The sequence below is a fragment of the Alosa pseudoharengus genome, unplaced genomic scaffold, assembly GCF_046254945.1.
Source record: "Alosa pseudoharengus isolate Yale_2024_CS ecotype anadromous, Long Island Sound unplaced genomic scaffold, YU_APseudo_1.1 YU_APseudo_1.1_scf_13, whole genome shotgun sequence".
Classification (NCBI taxonomy): Eukaryota; Metazoa; Chordata; class Actinopteri; order Clupeiformes; family Clupeidae; genus Alosa; species Alosa pseudoharengus.
This window is the reverse complement of record NW_027468598.1, coordinates 5,492,501-5,513,133: the sequence shown is the minus strand read 5'-3', so window position 1 is coordinate 5,513,133 and position 20,633 is coordinate 5,492,501. Positions and strand designations below refer to the sequence as shown.

Below are 20,633 nucleotides of genomic sequence, written 5' to 3'. Positions count from 1 at the left end.
AAGTGTCAATATGTAGGTGGGTTCAACAAGACATGTTTCTACCTGAGGTAGAAAAACCTTTGGCCTGAATTATCTTTCCATTTATATGCCAAAGTATTATACTTTTTAACCACAGCCACATTCCATCATGTTTAGAAACAGGATTGAACAGGATGAATTGTGGTTCTGATTAAAAAGTGTATACTTTGGTATATACATAAATGGAAAGGTGATTCAGGCCCAATCACACCTTGGCAAAGAATTTGATCTCCTGTTCATGAGGTGATTTCTCCACTCTGCCACTGCTCACAACAGCCTCTGAAAAGGAGAAATTGAATAAATCAACAAACCTAATTTTGGGATCACATATTGTGCACTGTGCAGTGTGCCCAGAGTTAACATGGAGTAGAGAAGTAGAGTACAGAAATGATTCAGAATAAACCAACTAAACTGTACCTAGATGAGCGATAAACTCTTGGGCAATTTCCATCCATTTCAGAAGCTTCTTCAGAAAACCGTAGACGAAGCGTTTCTCAATAGATGAGATTTCCTGCTCCATGTCTTTCATACCTCTGCAAACAAACCAATGACATATGGATGATGAGGGAGTGTATGTATGACCCACGTTACAGGTTTTCTCCAAGTTCATTCTTAAGTTACCTGGTGACAGCATAACCATTGAGCTGCAGGAACTTGAGCAGATCCTGGGCCTTCTCCCGGTCGCGGGCTTTCTCCTTGGCCGTCAGGGTGTCATAGGGTACGAGCAAAGGATGGGTACCACCCCCTAAACAAATCCAACTCCTTTACTCAGACTCAACCAATTGATACCAGTATCTACAAACAAATCCAACTCCTTTACTCAGACTGATACCAGTGTCTACAACCATTTATCATTTGTCCATTTGTCCACTGACCTTTGGATTGGAGTTCCATCTTTTTCTTTCTGCCCCAGGTGTTGTGATAGTTCTCAGCCAACTGCTCAGCCATGGACTACAAAGACACCAAAAGAGACGGGCTTAAGCAAGTGTAATCATGTTTACATTTTGATTCCTTCCTCATAAAAGTTCTCCAAACTTTTTCTGAGATACACATATGAAATTTGCATTACCTGAAGTTCCCTGGAGAGTGCCATGCTAGTTAAATCTATCGGCTGTGGGTTGTATCCATGGCTGGGATCATAGGTTGCCTATAAAAGAAGTAGTGTAATTAAAACAATGTTTTCAGTTTAAAACACATATTCCAAACACACTTCTTTGTCTTTTAGTTGTTGTGCCTGTCAGGCCACTGTTGAGATGCTTAATGATACCTGTGCAGTATGGGACACCTTCCTGGTGGAGGTTTTCTTCTCCACCTTCTCCTCCTCCCCCTCCCTGGCCTTCTCTATTGTCCACTCCCATGCAAGCATGGCTTTAACGGACTCTTTGATGGGCCAGCGGTAGATCTCTTTATCCTGAGAATCATATGACACCACAGTTGGATGCAATTTCTCAAATAATATTTGTGAAATATGTCTTGCAAAGCAAAGTGAGAATACTAGAATAGAAAAGCAGGGCTGCGTACCTTCTCAGAGAATGTCTTGTAAGGTCGCAACATAGGATGTGTCTTGGCATTTTCATCCAACACCTCACCATAAGTCCAGTTATTTTGAGCCTGATAGACAAAAAATAAAAAAGACAATTAACATTGCAGACTTTATCACAAGGCCACAATATTCAGTTACAAAATCATTTTGCAGAAAAGAGCTTCTTTATCGTTTCTCACCTTCTCAAAGGCCCACTTGTCATGAGTATGTTCAGCATATTTGTTGATGAAGGCATCCAGCCTCTCTGGTATTATGGTGCTGCAATCATTTAAAAATAATTAAATCAGTTCTCCATGCATAATATGAGCCACATATGAGTCAATCTATATGTAAATGATCAGAGGCTAGTTTCACTGTTGTTGATTTGGTCTTCAACCCGTACTCACTTTGTGGTCTCCATTGGCCGAGGATCAAAGTTGCCCTCAGCATCAACAGACGCCTTCTTCTCAGTGTGAGAGTAGGCAGCGTCCACATAGTCTGGAGGGATGGCTCCTCCAATGGCACAAATGCAGGGCATGGCGATCTTAAAGAGCTCTGCATCAAATTTCTAATGAGGAGAGGAAATATCATTCATGAAACAGGTATACCAAAATAGTGTGAATTTGTAAAATTGTCAGTTTACTGAATCGCACCTTGTGTGCCAGAGACTCAAAGATGCCCCAGAAAAGCTTGCGAGAAAGATGCAGCTCCTCCTCAGACGTGACACCGAAATTAGCCCATCCATTTGGCAGGCAGTAATACTTCCAGCAGCGCTCATAGTGATTGGTCAGCAGCTTCGGGCAAAAATAAAAAGGAGAGTTAAGGACAAACACAGAAATGAGATTTGATTCACATTTTAATGAAGAACAGTTAAAGGACATTATTGCGCTAACATACCTTAAGGGGCATTTTAGCATACTCATTAAGGATGGGAACATCAAATACTAATCTCCTCAACAAGTGCTGTAGCATTGATGGCCGTAGGTATCTGTGGAAGGGTTGCACAGAAGTAATAAGAGCAGTCAAAGCTTTGATGAAATGACCAGTGATGTGATCAGCTTTAAGTGTACACTCATTCTCCTTAATACATGAGACACTGACTTGCAGAGGGACATGAGGCATTCCTCTATGACGTCCCTCTGGGCCTTGGTGAGTGCGCGGCCTCGGGACAGCCTGTAGATGGTGTGCAGCATGGAGTCGATCATGATGGCACGGTGGTCAGTGCCCGCAAAGAGTGGGGCACACTTGGTGAGGAGGGGCAGCACAGCTGAGCACAGGTAGCGGTTGAGAGCCAAAGCCATCTCTGTGGTGCTAAATGCAGCCTACGGACACGGATAGTGCAGTATTCAGAACACTACTCAAAATAGACCCAGTAATCTGACCATCTGATAAATGACTTTAAGTACACTAAAATAATCTGGTATATTAATGGATAGTATGTGCTTCAGTTCTTGAGCTGAACCAGACGCACCGTGTCTAGTGAGGCGCAGGCCCTCATATCAGGCAGGAAGCCGACTTCCAGGACGTGCAGCAGGAAGTCCTGGTTTTCGATGCCGTAGACTCTGTCCAGGAACAGCACCATGGATGCCTTGTGGTCTGGCACGAAACTGGCTGACATCTTTGGCTCCACAATCTGACCCTCTGGGCAACAAGAATTTGAGGCACGCATGAAGATGAATGGGGAACATAGACTTCAGTCAAAATCAGTTTATGAACTAGATACAGATACTAGATACTGCATAGTGGTACATAATATGACCGCTGACTTGCCATTTACTATCCAAAAAAAACCCCTTCCCTACTCCTGAAACTGAGCATGTGCTGCAGCGGCGGACTTAAATACACTGCTGCTGCTGCTTACCTTTTCCAAAAGTGGGGATCTGGACAGACAGACTGATCACTCCAACAAGGTCTTCAATGGGAACCAGAGACCTCAGAATTGCCCTGATCCTCAGAGCTTCACCTTTGCCGGCCTGAATTAACTGTGGGGCACAAACGACCATCAGATGTTACACTGAAAGCTCTCAGACATCAGGTCAGTCAACCTGACCTCTACACTCTAGATGGACTTACGTGCATCTCCGGAGCACAACGACCCAGCAGGTCAATGAGAGCGGAGTAGAACGACATGATGGCATTTCCCAGATGTATCCTGTTCTCCTCGAGCTGTTCACCACCAAACCTGTCAGAACAGAAAGCATAAGAAGAATTCCAGAGACAAACACCACGGGGCAGATTAACAAACACCACAACCTACAGATACATTTTGAAAGTAAGTGTGCCTTACTTGTGAAGTAGTCAACAATCCACAATCAGATGAACTGAGCCCCAGCTTAAAATGACAGTCACCACTCACCACTCTTGTCCATCATATCTAATGTGTAGTTGTACTAGTATATGTGTCCCTAACTGTCCCATACCAAATTAACCTGTCAACTTTAGCACAAATAACCTTCCAAACCAAATGCTAAATCTAACAGTACTTTTTATTCCCACACCTTGAAGTCCATACTGAATTGCCTGAATTACCGTACCCCCTCCACAAACATATTTTGAAAAATTATTTTACATGAAGCGCCTGTCTTTCTTGATTGTGGGTCCATCTCTGGCAGGATCCTCAGAGATCTTGATGGCCTCTTCAATGGCAGCCAGTAGGCCAGCACCACCTTCACCTCTCAGGGCCGGACCAAAGCACTCAGGCCGGCGGATGAGGAGTCGGACCACCACATTGGCGTTCTCCTCCACGCTCTCTCCTACGGGAGACAAACAGGCCATCTGCTTCATCAACACTGCTTTTTTTGGTCAATAAAGAGCAGAGCCGGACAGTAACGGAGTACATTTACTTGAGTACAGTACTTGAGTACAATTTTGAGGGATCTGTACTTTACTCGAGTATCATTTTTGGGGAGTATTCATGACTTTACTCAAGTACATTTGAGAGGCAAATATTGTACTCTTTACTCCACTACATTTCTATCCATAACCGTGAGTACCCGTTACTACTTCTAAAAAAAAAGGATAAAAGAAAAATCTCGGAAACCCTCAATTTGTTGTTTCCCTCTCAAACGTGATTGGATTGTGCAGGCGCCACTGATTGGGACAGCCAATCAGCAATCACCTTCAGCTTTCCGTCAACTCCATGGTCAGATTTAGATAAGAGACGAAACCATGGACGAAACAATGGATGAAGACGCAGCAGGTCCATCCCGGGAATGTGCCAACCTATGGCCCCACATCGCCAGACTATTTAAATTTTCTGAACAATTTAATGATAGTTTTCGCTTCAAGTGTTTCAATTACAAAATAGTATTTTGTATTAGATATATGTATTTTAAATACATGTATTAGAAATACTGCCCATCCCTGGCAACATGGTAAAAAGATGAAAAAGACTTGATTTTACTTACAATTCATTTTACATTCTCCAAGGTGTTAACATTAACATTTTTCATAACTCCATGTAGGACGTTTCTGTACATAAATGTAAGCACTGTAGCAGTAGTAATGCAATATTTAGAAAATGTAGGTTACTCTTGTACTCTTGATACTCAAGTACTTTTAAAAACAAGTACTTCAGTACTTTTACTTAAGTAGACATCTGACTGTTGTACTTTTACTTGTACTTGAGTAAAATTTAGCAAAGGGTATCTGTACTTTTACTCAAGTAATGAAGCTGTGTACTCTGTCCGCCTCTGATAAAGAGTTTCAGTATTTTGTGATCATGCTCCAGCAGTTTTTTAAAATAGCAAAAACACTTGACCCACTCAACATATTGGATTTAGAGTATTTTCTGTAGTATACTGACCATTGACAAAGACAGCGAAACGTAAGAAGTCCAAGTATCTCTCTCCACCAACAGGATTCCAGCCAATATCAGGGTAGCCTTTAGACAACAACATGGGACAGCTCTGCAAGCCACATCCAGCCAGATATGTCACAACCTACAATGCATACATGAGGAGACATAGAAATATCATAGTTAGATTGTAAATATTTTTAAATCGATAGGTGAATGTATTTCAAAGCAAATCTGTTGTCCTGTAACTGACCATCTCCAAGTCTTGCTCCTGCAAAGCCAAGGCCAGTTCATTGTTGTCAATACAGGATGCAGCAGCCACATCCAGGGGGGTGGACCCTCGCATGCCTAATAACACAGAGGATGGGTTTGAAGGGAGTTGCTGATAATCACAATTGGTAGTAAATTATCTTTGATTCTCACCCTTGCCTAGTGAATGCTCCCATCCCCACCCCACTAATCTGTGCTACCATATTTTTGTTGCCTGTCACTATGTTTCTCACCTAAGCCGATGCCACTGTTCTGCAGCAGGTAAGAGAGGTGGTCGAACATGGAGCGCTGGTTCTGACGACTAATGCGACAGAAGTAGCACAGGAAACGACAGCAGTTGGTCACCATTTGAGGGAATCGAATCTCCTGTTACAAAGCCAGGGAGACAGAAGGAGGAGGTGAGGTGAGTTCGTACTGCAATAACGTATAACAACAGCCCAAACTCATCAAGCAACATGAGGGAGCTAACCTTTGAGTCTCCACCACCTCCTAGCACATTGACCATAACTTCCATGACGGTTTCATGCATTCCCAAAGCCCTCATCAGGTTAGGGTGTTGGTAGAACACCTTGTTATTCATGATGTTTCTGAAAAACAAGAGAAGGTGAATGAGATTCAGCATCAGCTTTGCACAACCAGTATAAAACATTGGTCTGTACAACCAATACATTATAACGCATACCAATATGCCTACCAACATTTTCCACACACACATTTCATGTCAATGAGGGCATGTTCAACTATCCACAGGTCCATGACCACTGACCCAATGAGGGCATGTTCAACTACTGACCCAATAAGGGCATGTTCAACTATCCACAGATCCACGACCACTGACTCAATGAGGGTATGTTCAACTATCCACAGCTCCATGACCACTGACCCAATGAGGGCATGTTCAACTATCCAAACCTCCATGACCACTGACCCAATGCTCTGAATCATGAGTCTCTCCTCTTCTGGGCCCATCTGGACGATGAGAAGGGAGCGGATCTGGCCCAGGCACTCCAGCAGCTCCATGGTGTCCTGCACTGAGACGGCGTTGATGACGTAGGCCTTGGGCAGGGCGCGGATCAGCTCCCCAAGGCCATCGTACTGCCGGTGCAGCAGGCTGAACATTTGCCGCACCAGCTCTGGGTTCTGGATGAACGACTCCTGCACCCAGTGGATCATGGTGTGAGAGATGAGCTCCTGAAGAGTGCCTGTCGGGAGGAACACAGAGAAGCATCTATCACCTGGACATGACCTCGCCTGGCCCCAACGTACATAATACATACGTTCAGCTTATGTATCAACAGTGATTAAATGCAAATGTCCCGTGGGTATTTCATAAGGGCTCTTTATTGTTTCACACAGGAGTGCCTCAATTATTTTTTATTATTATTGATGCCCTGTGAGTCTGTAGAGAGAAAATGCAGGCAGAATGCCCACAACTGGATTCCAGAAGAGGAAAGAACGGGTGGGGGAAGTATAAGTTTGGAAGGCAGGAAATGAAAAAGCTCTAATCAAGGTAGATTGGATCAGAATGGCATCTGCTCTTGTGCTCTACAGTCTTTATATTCTGCTGGATCTATAGGGTGTTATTATTCAAATGAATACTGAAATGCATGCCATAAGGAGTGAGAACATGTCAGTGAGGACTGTGGAATGATTAATGATTGCTTGTGGCTTGTTCCTTCTGTTCTCATAAGACACATGCTCAGGCATGCTGTTCTGTAAGTGATGAATGATGTATCACTGACTGGGCTTGGGCTCCTCCTCCGGTTCTTCCTCCACCACTTCGTCCTTCTTGCGCAAGCTCTTCACCTTCTCCAGCAGACTCAGGAGTCTTCCGCTCAGGGATGTGTCCACCTCCTCCTCCTCCTCTTCCTCTTCAACGTGCACACCTGTGGCAGAGGGAGAGAGCGTTAATCCTCTGGGTAATCAGTGGATGTTGTAAAAAGAAGGGAGAGCTCAGTGTGTCGTAGGACTGACCACAGTGGGCTAGCAGGTCATTATGGAACTCCTGAAGACTTTCCCGAGCATCTTCTGGGACAGGGCACTCCTCTTCCTCCGGACCATGCTTGAAATTAGTCAACATTATCACCTGAAAAGAACGAAAGAAAAGTCCATCACAGCTCATAAGTAACTCATGGCATACAGTATATGCTTGACCTTTGTGGCATTTGAATCGTATGGGAAAGGGAATCAGAAGAGTGTGCTGCACCTGTTCCTGTGGAGGTGAGCGGAACTCGCGCGTTTTGCGAGCGGTCTCCGCAGCCGACATGGTGAACGCTCTCATGAGCTCATTGTAGCGCTCACGCTGGTTGGACTGCACATTGTGCACAAACTGATCCGAGAAAGCCACGATGGCTTCAACTCTGTGTCTGAGCTCACAGTCACAGAAGTACTCCAGCAGGGTGCACATCTACATGACAGACGAAGAGAGATGCGATGAGTAATAGACAGAACCATAGTGCTTATCACATGCTGTAATATTTTAAAAAAGCCATTTCACTGGTGATGGAGAAACGATACCTGCAATTTGACAGACTCAGGTAATGTCATTTGAAGAAGTCCTTCCTCAGGACACTCCTCTTCCTCTTTTGCCTCAGACTCTCCAGTGTCCTCCACTTCCTTCTCCTCCTCCCCCTTCTCTCGATCTACCTTTTCTTCGGCCTTCTCTGCTTTTTCCTGCTCTTCCTCCTCCAGGCCTTCCTCCTGGTCCAAGTCCTTCAGCTCTGCCTCCTCCTCCTCCTCTTCACCGACCCCTTCGTCCGCCAGATCTTCAGCCTTCTCCTCCTCCTCTTTGGCCTCTTCTCCCTCCTCCTTGGTCTCTCCCTCTGCCTTTTCTCCCTCCTCTTCGGCTGCTTCCTCCTCTTCCTCCTTCTTGGCGCCGAACACACTTGGGTCGATCATTTTGAGGATGTGCATAGTGTCCTCATCATTGAAGATGCCCATGATGAGCAGCGTGCTGATCAGCTTCAGGATGGGGACGAAGTGGAACTCCACACTGCCCCCCACAGGATCACGCATGGCCTGACTGCCATCAGTCACAGCCTCTGTAAGCATGCTCAGGGCCCTGGTCTTAAGGTCCTGTAAACACAATCAAAACCAATGTATCATGCAAATTAAATCAAAGTAGTGTGTATATAGAAAAAACATAATTTCTGTCACAGAATAATTACTCTCAGAGTAAACATAACATCTAACATTATTCACATTTACAGTAATTTCCTGTGTATTAGGCGCACTGTGTATAAACCGCAGGGCAGTGTTTTATGCAAGTTAAAATATCAAACCCATAATAATATCATATTAACTGCCCCTGTGTATTAAACTCATAGCTGAAGAAATGTTGCCAAATCAATGTATAAACCGCGGCTACTGTAGGTGCAGTAGTTTTAGAACATGCGTACCTGTAAGGGGAAGACTGGACTGAGGGTGTAGAGGTCCGGGTCAGTGCCCACAAAGTTGATGTCAGAGAAGTGCAGCTTTGGCCTGAGACAGGTGGTGAGGCCTACGCCAGGTAGTGCGTGGGACTTGTCTTCACTTGGGTACAGAGTAATGCTGAGGGTCTCCCCGGTCATGGGCACGATAAACTCCCTATTGGTGCCCAGGCGATTGCGCTTGGCTGACTCCAAGTGGGTGCTAATCAACAGGTCGTAGTAGCCACTGCGCAAGGGACCTGGCAGGTATGTGTTTTCAATGGCATAGAAGAGCTGAGACTCGTCTACATGGCTGCATAGCGCATGGGCCACGCGATTGTTCCCCAGAGCGCACACAGCGCAGTAGAGCATGAGCGTGTGGTAGTGGAACTTCAACAGGTCCAAACGCTCCGACAGCTCCAAGATATCTATACACCTACATGCAACATGAGAAACAATTTGAAGATACTCAGTTACATGGTCAAGATTTTGCTGGTGCATTATTTTATGATACCTTGAACTAACATCAACATCAACTTCTCTATGACCAATAGAGACTTCATACAACATTTTAATCATCATATTCCATTACGTACAGTATGGTTCCTCTAAAGGTCAAATTATGGTCCAGGTGACAAAATATGATATTAAATCTGCAACATTTATTTGAAACAGCACAGCCGTTGTCACACACTCTAATTGGAAGTTAACTCAAAGTTCTACTGAGTTCTGGATGAGTTTGAGTTCTGTTGTGTGTTGCCATAGTCAAGGTGTGTGTCTGTTTGCAGTGAGATGTAACATTAATGTACCAGTTGCTATAGAAACTAGGTGTATTCTAAAACATTTTGCTGCCGCAGGACTATGGAAGCCTACATGCGGCACATAGATTGGCCTTAATTGGAGCCCAGCGACTGGTTCTGACCTGTTCTCCTCTGGGATGTGCAGAGCCATCATGGTGAGGGGCTCCGTGCACTCTACCATCCAGCCCAGTCGCTCGCTCACACGGCCCACCTCTGGCTTCAAGAAGTGGTTGGGCATGCGACTCCAGATGACCGGTGTCAGCATTTCCACATTCAGCCGAGGAGGACACTGAGGCACAGGATTCTTGCGATCGCTACGGAACATGGCCGCAGAGATGGGCATGATGTTCTAAAGCCACAAAAGAAGAGGTGTTACTGGAAACCTGAATGGAAGTAAAACATCTTTTGAAAATATGCATTTAGTAAGAGACTGTAAAGAAATTTGACACTGAAAAGGTGAACACCTTCAGCTTGCCAAGCTCAAACTGCAGCATGTTTTGGCTTGAAGGCACAGAAAACACTGCTGGGAATAGTTTGGTGTTTGGTTCCACCTTAAACATAGAACCACAAAATGCAAGATGAGTAAAGTAAACATAAAGATAAAACATCAAAACAATTTCCTCCTATATCCTAACTTCAAAAGCATTTGATGCTCACCTGGAAGAAGGTGTTGATCTCTTTACCATTGCCTGTGAAAGTCATGAGACCTGTTGCCAGGTCAACCAGGCAGCCAATGACAAAGTCTTCTTGGCTAAACCGAGTTTGCTGGTTGCTGCTCCCAAATTCCCCTCCCCATACCATGTAGCAGTTACTGCGCTTCATGCTGAGAGGCGAACAAAGCAAACGAGAGTACACATACTGAAAGAGCAATGTATGCCATTTCACATGATGTACGCCTCTGCTAGAGCAGTTAAAAAATCCCAAAACATGTGAAACCATTTATTCACCTCACCTGTCATGAATGTTGCCCTTATCGTCCCCAACTGTCAAAGTGACGTTGCGCACTTTACTGAGGTCAAAGCTGAGGTCATACTGATGGAAGTCAGGGGTGACCCAGCCCACCCATACACCTGCGGGCTCCTGGCCAGCAAACACGCGCACTGAATAGTAATACTGGGAACAGACAGAGAGGGCAACAGTCACAAGGTTTTTTGCAAAGACCCTTACTTGAATGAAAGTCTCAGAAATAACCTTCACAACACATTCTCAACCTTTACATTTTTACATGCGCATTGCCTGAATAGAATTACACTAAGAAGATTAGGTTTAGAGTAAACAGAGATTTTCAAAGTGGACTAGCCGCAGCACACACAGACAGGCATTAGTAACTCACAGTGGTGGTGTTTTGGATGATTTCTGGGTCGTCTCGTTCATCAGGGACCACATCCTCCACCAATCGGGGCACAGTTGGTGGAGGAGCAGGAGGCGCTGCGGTGTTCATAGCAGCTTTCTTCGCCTTGAACAAGAAACTAGAGCACAGGGCAGTGAACAGAACAGGAAATTAGAGAAAATACATGACCCTGGTAGCAATGCCAAATAGAATACAGCTACAAAAGTGTCTGACAGCTCAACTTGTCTAAAGCCCTAATCCTAACATGGCTGCCATTGCTGCTTTGCTCACCCCTTCTTCTTTCCTTTCTCTGAGACAGTGTCCTCCTTCTCCTTGACACTGGCCGTGTCTTTGGGGACTGACGGCTCCTTGTCTTTCTCATCCTGTTCCTTGCGACTGGCTGATTTCTTCAGAAGCTCGTACTCAGAGTCGGGGTCGATCTCCAGCACCTCATCCTCAGGAATGGTGAGGGCTCGGGTAAGAGGCGTGGTGCCCGCTTGAACCTTGAAGGTCTCATGGAACTCCACGGGCATGCTCAGTCTGAAGAACATCATGTCCGTGTTGGCATTCTGGGAGCCAAAGGTCTTGTGAGTCATCTTCAGACAGGGGGCACTGTCTACTGTGCCATCTACACTCGACACCTAAAAGAACAGAGAACAGAGAGAGATATAACACGTGCTCTATATCTTGCTTTGGAGAGCAGCTAGCAGAGGATGCACTGCATACTTTACTGCACCTCTATGTGATTGTGATCATTGGGCACGGGCACAAACTGAGGCAGACTCTTGCTGAACCACATGGTGATGTCTCTCTTCATGTTGATGGCAAAGGGCTCAAAGCCCTCCTGAAGACCACAAATGGTAAAGTAGCGCAGGCTACTAACATTCTGACCAAGGTTGATGCGGCCCACCTGGGACAAGCCCAGTGTACAGACCGGAATGAAACCTACAAAAGAAATGACACAGTCCAAATATGAACAGAACAAAAATGTAGTTTTGTAAGATTGTAATTGAATGTCGGCCTGCATGTTCGGCCTGCATAGACGTGTCTTTTTACCTTTACTTCTCTATTTTCAAAGAGGTGCATTACATATGTGGTGCACGTGTTTCTATGCTTTCCCATTTGACTGTATACTAACAGTGTAGAGTAGTCACCATGTCTCTTACCCTCTCCAATCTCTATGTCTTTAAAGGCCATCTCAGAGCCCGAGTCACAGATAAGCATCTCCCCATTCAGTGTGAACATGATGTTCATCTCTGTCAGGTCAATCATACAACCAACCACGTCGCCAGATAGCCACTGTCGGCCGAACGACTCATTTCCAATGTGCCACTTCTGAGCCTGAGTAAGACAGATGAATCAGGAGTTACAGACTGTCACATGTGGACTTCTAGCAGGTTAAGGCATTAGAAGTGGGATTTCGATTTTTGATCATTTGCCCTAAAGAATATGTGAGAGTGAAGCACTCACTCTGCTTCCATTGAAGACATAGGCCAGCTCATCTGCCCCCAGCTCTGTGTCTGCCCGGACATTGGGTCTGGCCCAACCAACTCTCATCTCACCCGTGGTCACCGCTTCAAACTCAAAGTACCATTTTCCCTGGGTCACGGCGTAGCTTTTCTCGGCACGGAAGATGCGCACCTTATCTCCACGAGAGTTATCAAGTCCATGACCAGCTGCAAGAGATTTGGGACAGAGTGAAATGCACTGAACCAGTTCAGAGGATACACTGTGCATCATTAAAACATGATTGTACAATATCAAATTCTACACTTACTGCTCTCCTGGTCAGGCGGCTCAATGTTGTATCCGTATCCAATGAGAGTGCGAACAGCATTGTTCACACTGTCACGGTTGGTTTTCTTAGTTCTCTCGTCCAGCAGGTTGTAAGGCACCAGACGAGGGTTACGCTTATTCATTATATCCTTTAGACAGATCAAATAGTTACATTCAGAGTCATAACCTTTTTAACAAGATGAACTGTTTCAAATAATTTGATGTTTCAAGTCATACTGTATGCCCACATTGTCCAAACATTAAGAAAAAGTATGGTCGTGCTTTAAACGTTGCAGAATGGTACCAAAGTGGCAAATACCTGGACTATGCTGTAGGTCCAACCCTGCCTCACACGGTCCCTCGCCCAAACATTGTGTCCATTTTCTGCTAGCTTCTCTACCAGCTGGTTCTGATTGGGGGTCAGTTTGACGTGACTGAGGTCCAGTGGGCCTGGCTTGTATCCACTCGTCATCACGTAACTGTGAAGCAGTGAGAGAGAAAGCAACAGACGTGATGCTGACGTCCACAGGAGACTTGTCTCATGCAAGAGAAGCAGCGAGAGAGAAAGCAACAGACGTGATGCTGACATGTCTCATGCAAGGAGACTTGTCTCATGCAAATGGTTAATGATTGTAAGCTTCAGACACGTACGTTTTGGGAAGCTTGATCTTCTTCAGATTCTCCTCTGCTTTTTCATCCCCCATGCCTACGTGGCAGCCCAGAGCCAGCAGTGTTCTGTTCAAAAGAGGACACATTCAAACAGTGACCACGTCAGAACAATGAGGAACAGACAGAGGATTAGACTAGAGATTGAAACTAGAGATCACACTTCAATGGAACTTTAGAAGAGGGAAATGATGAGTGTTACACATTAAACATGGCTAGCGTTTCACTCACTTGAGAGTTTCTCCAGACATCTGGAGGTTGTAGTTCCGTTCTGGCTCTGGTAAACTCTGGAAGTCCACGAGGCAGGGGTGTAGCTTCTTATTATCATCCCTGAACTGAGGAGGAGAAGAGTAGAATAGCAATGAGTTTCAAACAATTACTGACCTGATGGCCACCAGTTCAGGAGCTTTTAATCATAATCATAACAGTTAACAATACTGTATATATTATTTTCTGCTTCATATGTACTCACCACTCCGTAAGTCCAGCCCTGCTCAATGCGCGTCACTGCCCATAGCTCATGGATGTTCTCAGCCAGCTTCTCCCGGATTCGCTCCAGGTGAGGAGGCAACACAATCTGAAAGAAGTGAATATGCTTAGTATACATTATACATTATACAGTATACAGTATATGTCATGTATGTATTGCTGAAAACTGATACAGCAACTTGCAAGTCTTGGAAGCTAAAAAGCATACATCCTTAAAACATCCTGAGAATGATTTCAGACGACAAAGATGATGCCAGCGGCTGATGTTGGTACCTGAGCAGTGTCCACGGGACATGGAGTGAAGGAGGTGTGTGAGAGGGACTGTGTGGGGCCCAACAGGTTGCGCACACCCTCAAAGTCATGCTTGTACTCTTTAATGGGCTCAATGCGCATCCTCTCTTTGGGAAGCAGGGCTTCGTAGCACGGGGCATATCCTGGGGGAGGCAGGAACTTGAAGTCCCCATGACGGCCACCCAAAAGGAAGCGTGCCCTGCGGTTGAAAGGACAACCTGATCAGTAAGGGACCACGGACCAGTGTTTCACATGCAACAGTGCAGTATCACAATTTGATTCCACCTCAGCCACTCACGATCTGCCAATACATTACTGTATATTTGAGACCCACTAACAGTCACTCTCCAAGACATGAGCCCATTAGATATAAGTCCAAAGAGTTTACTTCACTCCCGCTGAGAAGCTGATGACTGGGAAGAAGAGGCCATCTAAGTTGAAGTTTTCAAACATGCCCTGCACAGGATGGCCGTTGATGCGGAAGGAGATGCTTGGAACACACAGGTCCAGACAGCAGCTGACCACGTCATCGGCTGCCAGCGTGTGCTGTCCAGGAGATGCCACCTGGCGAGGCACATGTCCTGGACGAGAAAGAAATGGGTTAGCCAATGCCAACCTAGCACCAACATTAGCTAAAGTAGTAACTAGTGTCCACTTCCAACTACTTTAGCACCACGCTTACCAGACCATAGATGAATGCCATCAAAGCCATAGGAGTAAAGATCATCTCCAACTCCATTGCCTCCCCAGCCTTCTCCACCACCAGGGTAAGGGCTGTAGCCCTCGGTCATGGCCCAGCCCACGCGCAGGTGAGAGACCTGTGCAGTCACAAAGGACTCCACGTAGTCCACCATCACCTCAAAGTACCACTTCTTATATTGGGTGGATCCCTCACACGTCCCCAGGAAAAGGTTGGGTCGAACACTGAGGAAGCAGAGGAGAGGAAAATAAGCTCATGTGGTGCTTATGAAGTACAATGACAAGAACACCCAAAATGACTAAGGCAAAATTGTTTGGAGAAATATGAAGTGCTTCACCTGGTTACATAATTAACTATGTTGGTCTGCAGCAGAAGGTCACGACCAGGAAGCAAATTTTCTGTGATGAGGTTCTGATTGGACCTCACAGCTACACCGTTACACACACAGAGAGAGCGCAACACATCCAGAACCTGAAGGGAAACAGAACAGTGAGATGGGCTGGGTACAGTCAGTGTTTATAATGAAGTGCTATGTGTGATCCTCTGACCTTATGATTGCGACCATGTTTGTCCAAGAGAGAGATGATTGACTTGATGTGGTTCTCCTGAATTATGTTCAGAACTTCAGGACTCTCTATCAGAATGCAATACAACACCTCCAAAATACCTGAGAAACAAAAACAAATAGAACAAACCCAGTCACGTGTGAGTTTCAGAAAAGAGAGACATCGGTTGTCAGGATTTAAGAACTGTAACAGCTAGGGACTATTGAGGAAATAGTAGAATTACCAGAGGAAGCCTCAAGGCGGTCCAGTTTGCTAACCAGCCAGTCCAGATTATCACAGAACAGGGCACAGTTTGAACGGTTTCCCCTGATCAAAGAGGCTATGGAAAAAAGGAGAAATTCCTTTAGTTTAAACAAACACTGCAGAGTCACAGGGACTACATGTTTAGAATGCAAATGGAAGAAAACCCCAGTTCAGGAATACACAGTGACGTACCCAGCAGCTCATAGAGCAAGTTGACAATCTCCTTCCATGACTCTGCAGCCTCTTCACCAGCAAACTCAGAGAAGTGGGCAGCAGTGTTGTACACATTTAAACGGTCGATACATTCCAGGACAATGGTGATCATACCCTTACATCAAACCAAATCAAACAAGGATGGTTACAACAATTGCAAAGGCATTTGGTATAGGCATTCACAGGGGATGAATGATTAATTGAACAAAGCGTCAGTCCCTGTTCTTACTTTGTCTGCTGAATCATCCACATTTATTTTATATTTTACTTTGAGAAGTCAGTCTAGTCAATTGTTGATAAATGGACTCAAATGATCAATAAAGCACCTCTTCTTGGAAGAGATTCTGGCGGTTGCGGAGTGATCGCAGTTTGGTCTGTTTCTCCTCGTGCTCCAGCTCTTCATCAGGAGGGTGGAAGTAGAAAATGAGATCCTGCAAGGAGAGGATGACAGCATCCAGCGGCAGAGAGACGCTGCCAGGGGATTTGTTTTTCCCACTGAGGGAGTCCAAACCCCTATGAGAAGCAAAGAAACATGAAAGACTCCCATTACCACACAATAAAACACCAAAACTGTTTGAACATCATTTACTGCTTTTTAAAATCCAAAAACACCCACAGAACATTACAGTATAATATACAATTACAACAACAGTTTGACCATTTTTACATTTTTGAAAATTTTGATTTTTTGAGAATTTGAGAATTTACTTGTTGAAAACTCTAAAGAGGCCTATAGTACTGTAGATCATTCTAGCAGCTTGAGACTCCTCTACTTGAGAGCGAGACAAAGACACCGCGTCGTCCATATGACCTTCCTGGTGCAGTATAGCCTGGAAATGAGAAAAAAGAGATAGAAGATTAATAAAACAGAGATAAATAAAATGGATAAAAACACATTTAGCCAACTAGTAGGGGAAAAAAGCAACATTGACAATACCGTTATGCTTAGGATATGTATGAATACTTAATGACAACAGGTTCTTAGTGGATAATAGTGACAGCATCAGTTTGGTGCCTTACCCTTCTCTGGAGGTTTCCCAGACGGGCAGCTTTAGCGTCAAGGGCAGCGTATGTGAGCCACAGTCCTGTGGACACATGCTGCATAAAGCACAAAGACTCGCCATACTTGATCTCCGGTATTCCCATGCCCTCAACATCACGCTTCTTTGCCACTTCCACTTTCTCCTGCTCGGGATAGATTGAGAGAGATAGAACCACAGATGACGCAACGTGAAAAACGAGAAGGATCGAAATAAAAAACAGCACACTCACAACTGTCAATATCGATAATTTAATGAAGACACAAAGTAGCATTTTGATCACACAATTAAGATATTTGACCTTTGTCACTCTGAAACAGAAGGCAGACATTTTTGTGTTTGCTCGCTCTGGGTCCAACACCATCATGCCCTTCTCCTCATCCAGGCACATGTAGCGTCCCGTGGTGATGTGGCGCACACGGAAGGGTTGACCCCACTTCATGTGGCTGCCGCTCCAACTACAGAGGCACAGGAAGGGACAAAACTCAACATATGGAGCAAAAACATGCCAGCATCTGAGGAGGGGGAGTCTGTTAATGGCACAACTGGAGGGGTGGGGGGGGGGGGGGCAGGACTCACCTGATTCTCAGAGGCTCCAGTCTCCAGAGAGAACGGGCCTGACTGCAAACCGCACCCCCCTCATATTGAGCAATCCTAGAAAGAGAGCAAAAAGAGAGAGGGCAGTGATTTCAGTATCAAGTCCTTCAGGACTGAATGAGTGCTAACATTGAAATACAACAGAGTTCCATTTAGAGTTACAGACAGAAGTAAGAATGGAGGGTTATGACATCTTTGACTAGGGCCTTGCTGTCACTTACTTGCGCTCCTCTCCTTGGTCAGGTGGGGAGATAGCCAAACACTCATCCATGTGGCCATGGAACAATCGGAGGACCTGTCCTCCTGTTACGTAACCTACAGAGGGAAGGACAGCAGGCAATGACTGTGCTAGGCTATAACACTGGCTGTGCTACGAGCGCAACATGAAGATTTCATCTTGACTAGCAACTAGATCTAAAATCTTGACTGGATCTAAATTGGACGTTACCCTCTGCAAGTTCACACCCCGAGCAGACTGGGTTCATGTTCCAGAGCGTCTGCATGAAGGATGCGTCCACCATGAGGTCACCGCTGGCAACGGACAGATGCTGAAGTGATAAGTAATAGACACACACACACACACACACACACACACAATATAGATCAAAAAGGTGTGCATCATCCCCTACACCGCTGTAGTACAGAGTAAGCTGCTCAGTGGATATGTGATTGGCTGGGGCTCACCAGGTATCTCTCGGATGACACACTGACCAGGATGAGGTCGTCACCTACCCTGACCTTCTCACCCTCTGACCTCTGTTTGGAAGCAGGGTGGATGGTCCACCAACATGCCTCACCTGAGGGGAATACAGAGCAGAGTGTTAAAGACAAAAATGATCAAACCTTCAGTTGAAAACTTTTATCCCGGTGGGGTCGGTTCTTAAGGTATGGAAGGACGGTACCTGTGGAGTCTTCCTGCAGGCCCACATCAAAGGCCAGCTTATCTGTGAGTGAGCGTGATGTGGTCAAGCAACTGAGGTACTGGAGTTTGCAAAAAAGGGTAGAAAGACACATTGATGGCACACATGTTAGCACTGTTCAATTTGTCTGACTATTCTTTTCCTATTAAACCAAGACCTTTACATGAATTGGGGCTGTATGATAAAAAAGAACATTCAAGAGAGAGAAAAATCAGTCATTAAGGGCAGAATGGAGAGAAGATGGCTGAATGCTCCATGTACTCACCATGGCAGAATGATAGTGCCTCAGCAGGATGGCGTGGCCATAAAGGAGTGTCCGATTGCCTCCTCCTTGCGATGACTGAAGAAACAAAAATAGAGAAGAGGGTTTACAACTGCTACCACCATTACTTCTCAATGTCTATGAAATAGGCTGTCCCTTGTTTTGGGGCCAGAGGACAGTGGTGGTCACAATCCACCTCCACCCAACATCCAAATGTTTGGAGTGGAGTCATTTTTCTTCTGTGAAGATGGCGGAAAAAATAATATCAACAGTGACAACAACCAAATACAAATACACGGCACCATGGGAAGGCAAAGAGATCCTGCAGTGGAGTGGACTCAGCATCTCTTTACCCCGGAGAACATTCAAGTGTAGTAATGGCAAATTTGGTTACAGTATCACAAGACAAGCAACGCCAGATTAAATGGACAAGTGCATGGAAAACAATACCACAAGGGCACATCAAACCAAGGGGCACATCAAGTTGGTTTGACCACACAGTCTGCCAGTGTGAAACAGCACACCTTGAGTTCCCTTACCTTTTCTCAATATCCAGTTGTGTTTTATAAATGAGAAAACACAGTTAATCAGAGCTGTTATTGGGGGGATTATCATCATAATCATCATCATCACCATCACCACTTCCATCTAACACTATTATCAAGTGGCATGAGAGATGCTCATATTTCAGAGGGCAGGCCAATGGTTCTGAGGGTGTTAAGCAAACATAATCCAGGACTGTACATGGACAACTGGTCAGTGTGTTAGCCCATTACTCATCTGTCCACATTAGCGCTGGCTCTGTGTTTGTGTGCGAGTGTGCGCGCATATGTGTGTGTAAGAGAGAGCGCGAGAGAAAGAGCGAGAAAAAAAACAAGCATCTGATAGACTAAGCGAGCGCACCAGGTGCATGATGTCTGCTCCCACCCTACCCGCCAACTCCCACCGCTGAAATGTGAAGGGACTCTCCCCTAGGCCTCATGCCATGCTATTCTCATCCTAGCCTTCCGGCAGAGAAGGCCACGGCGCAGGCAAAAGCCCCCCATTACAAAGGTAGGTGTGGAACGCTAATGCAGACAACGGAGACTAACATAATGTGTTCCGTTTTCATTATGTCAAACGCTTATGGTCTTTGTTGCCTGGGACGATCTGGGTCAGTGAGGACTACTGCGGTCTTTCTCTATGTTTGAAATTAGCTATGGGAAGGGAATCTACACTGAACAAAGAAGGACAAAATGGACTGAAGGAATGACATTTGGAAAGAGGAGGTATGGACATGCTGGAATAGAGAGAGAAAAGTGAACCAGGGAAGGAAGAGAAGGTGTCAGTGTCAAGATACAGAGGTGAGTAACCGCCATGGGAAGAGAGGATTAATGGAGTGAGATGCACGAGATGTCATTAGTGGAAATGATGGAATGGAAAGACAACATCAGACAAAAGAGAGGTGATGTTAATAACATGGCAATAGTGCTGCATGAAATGAAGTCATTGTTGACGGCACAGAATGAGCGTGCCAAGGTAGATGAGTATTTGGGTTGGGAGAGACGAGAGAGGGTGAAACAGCAGATATATTCTGGGGGGAGGGGGAGTTACTTTATTCCACTTAACAGGCACAGACCGCCCTCTCCAATAAAACGCTCTGAGCGTGTACTCAGATTTGTTCAGAAGTAATGCATGTAATACTAGGATCAATATCTGCCAGTTGCACTGGTGTGACGGAGTGTGCG

At 45.3% G+C, this 20,633-nt stretch overlaps 1 protein-coding gene across 1 annotated transcript in view; it reads right to left on the bottom strand.

Moving 5' to 3' along the window:
* ryr1b (ryanodine receptor 1b (skeletal)) overlaps positions 1 to 20,633 on the bottom strand; it is a 68,817-nt gene that overhangs the window by 36,583 nt on the left and 11,601 nt on the right. Inside the window, exons 5-61 of the mRNA XM_076281897.1 lie at positions 18,910 to 18,984; positions 18,627 to 18,705; positions 18,409 to 18,521; positions 18,173 to 18,272; positions 17,946 to 18,039; positions 17,707 to 17,781; positions 17,429 to 17,585; positions 17,108 to 17,272; positions 16,796 to 16,917; positions 16,414 to 16,600; positions 16,067 to 16,202; positions 15,855 to 15,950; positions 15,614 to 15,732; positions 15,403 to 15,536; positions 15,048 to 15,289; positions 14,754 to 14,946; positions 14,348 to 14,564; positions 14,058 to 14,162; positions 13,817 to 13,920; positions 13,571 to 13,654; positions 13,239 to 13,398; positions 12,921 to 13,068; positions 12,614 to 12,819; positions 12,310 to 12,484; positions 11,880 to 12,088; positions 11,435 to 11,784; positions 11,147 to 11,282; positions 10,766 to 10,926; positions 10,471 to 10,636; positions 10,278 to 10,364; positions 9,936 to 10,162; positions 9,005 to 9,449; positions 8,124 to 8,681; positions 7,813 to 8,013; positions 7,581 to 7,692; positions 7,349 to 7,492; positions 6,535 to 6,808; positions 6,076 to 6,193; positions 5,840 to 5,972; positions 5,590 to 5,684; positions 5,346 to 5,481; positions 4,110 to 4,293; positions 3,614 to 3,722; positions 3,402 to 3,522; positions 3,012 to 3,181; positions 2,642 to 2,862; positions 2,438 to 2,528; positions 2,194 to 2,334; positions 1,948 to 2,108; positions 1,741 to 1,819; positions 1,540 to 1,629; positions 1,286 to 1,429; positions 1,088 to 1,165; positions 894 to 969; positions 640 to 763; positions 436 to 551; positions 230 to 297 (exon numbers count right to left, since the gene is read on the bottom strand). Coding sequence (XP_076138012.1) covers positions 230 to 297; positions 436 to 551; positions 640 to 763; positions 894 to 969; positions 1,088 to 1,165; positions 1,286 to 1,429; positions 1,540 to 1,629; positions 1,741 to 1,819; positions 1,948 to 2,108; positions 2,194 to 2,334; positions 2,438 to 2,528; positions 2,642 to 2,862; positions 3,012 to 3,181; positions 3,402 to 3,522; positions 3,614 to 3,722; positions 4,110 to 4,293; positions 5,346 to 5,481; positions 5,590 to 5,684; positions 5,840 to 5,972; positions 6,076 to 6,193; positions 6,535 to 6,808; positions 7,349 to 7,492; positions 7,581 to 7,692; positions 7,813 to 8,013; positions 8,124 to 8,681; positions 9,005 to 9,449; positions 9,936 to 10,162; positions 10,278 to 10,364; positions 10,471 to 10,636; positions 10,766 to 10,926; positions 11,147 to 11,282; positions 11,435 to 11,784; positions 11,880 to 12,088; positions 12,310 to 12,484; positions 12,614 to 12,819; positions 12,921 to 13,068; positions 13,239 to 13,398; positions 13,571 to 13,654; positions 13,817 to 13,920; positions 14,058 to 14,162; positions 14,348 to 14,564; positions 14,754 to 14,946; positions 15,048 to 15,289; positions 15,403 to 15,536; positions 15,614 to 15,732; positions 15,855 to 15,950; positions 16,067 to 16,202; positions 16,414 to 16,600; positions 16,796 to 16,917; positions 17,108 to 17,272; positions 17,429 to 17,585; positions 17,707 to 17,781; positions 17,946 to 18,039; positions 18,173 to 18,272; positions 18,409 to 18,521; positions 18,627 to 18,705; positions 18,910 to 18,984 — 8,811 coding nt within the window. The remainder of the gene's footprint in view (positions 1 to 229; positions 298 to 435; positions 552 to 639; positions 764 to 893; positions 970 to 1,087; positions 1,166 to 1,285; positions 1,430 to 1,539; positions 1,630 to 1,740; positions 1,820 to 1,947; positions 2,109 to 2,193; positions 2,335 to 2,437; positions 2,529 to 2,641; positions 2,863 to 3,011; positions 3,182 to 3,401; positions 3,523 to 3,613; positions 3,723 to 4,109; positions 4,294 to 5,345; positions 5,482 to 5,589; positions 5,685 to 5,839; positions 5,973 to 6,075; positions 6,194 to 6,534; positions 6,809 to 7,348; positions 7,493 to 7,580; positions 7,693 to 7,812; positions 8,014 to 8,123; positions 8,682 to 9,004; positions 9,450 to 9,935; positions 10,163 to 10,277; positions 10,365 to 10,470; positions 10,637 to 10,765; positions 10,927 to 11,146; positions 11,283 to 11,434; positions 11,785 to 11,879; positions 12,089 to 12,309; positions 12,485 to 12,613; positions 12,820 to 12,920; positions 13,069 to 13,238; positions 13,399 to 13,570; positions 13,655 to 13,816; positions 13,921 to 14,057; positions 14,163 to 14,347; positions 14,565 to 14,753; positions 14,947 to 15,047; positions 15,290 to 15,402; positions 15,537 to 15,613; positions 15,733 to 15,854; positions 15,951 to 16,066; positions 16,203 to 16,413; positions 16,601 to 16,795; positions 16,918 to 17,107; positions 17,273 to 17,428; positions 17,586 to 17,706; positions 17,782 to 17,945; positions 18,040 to 18,172; positions 18,273 to 18,408; positions 18,522 to 18,626; positions 18,706 to 18,909; positions 18,985 to 20,633) is intronic.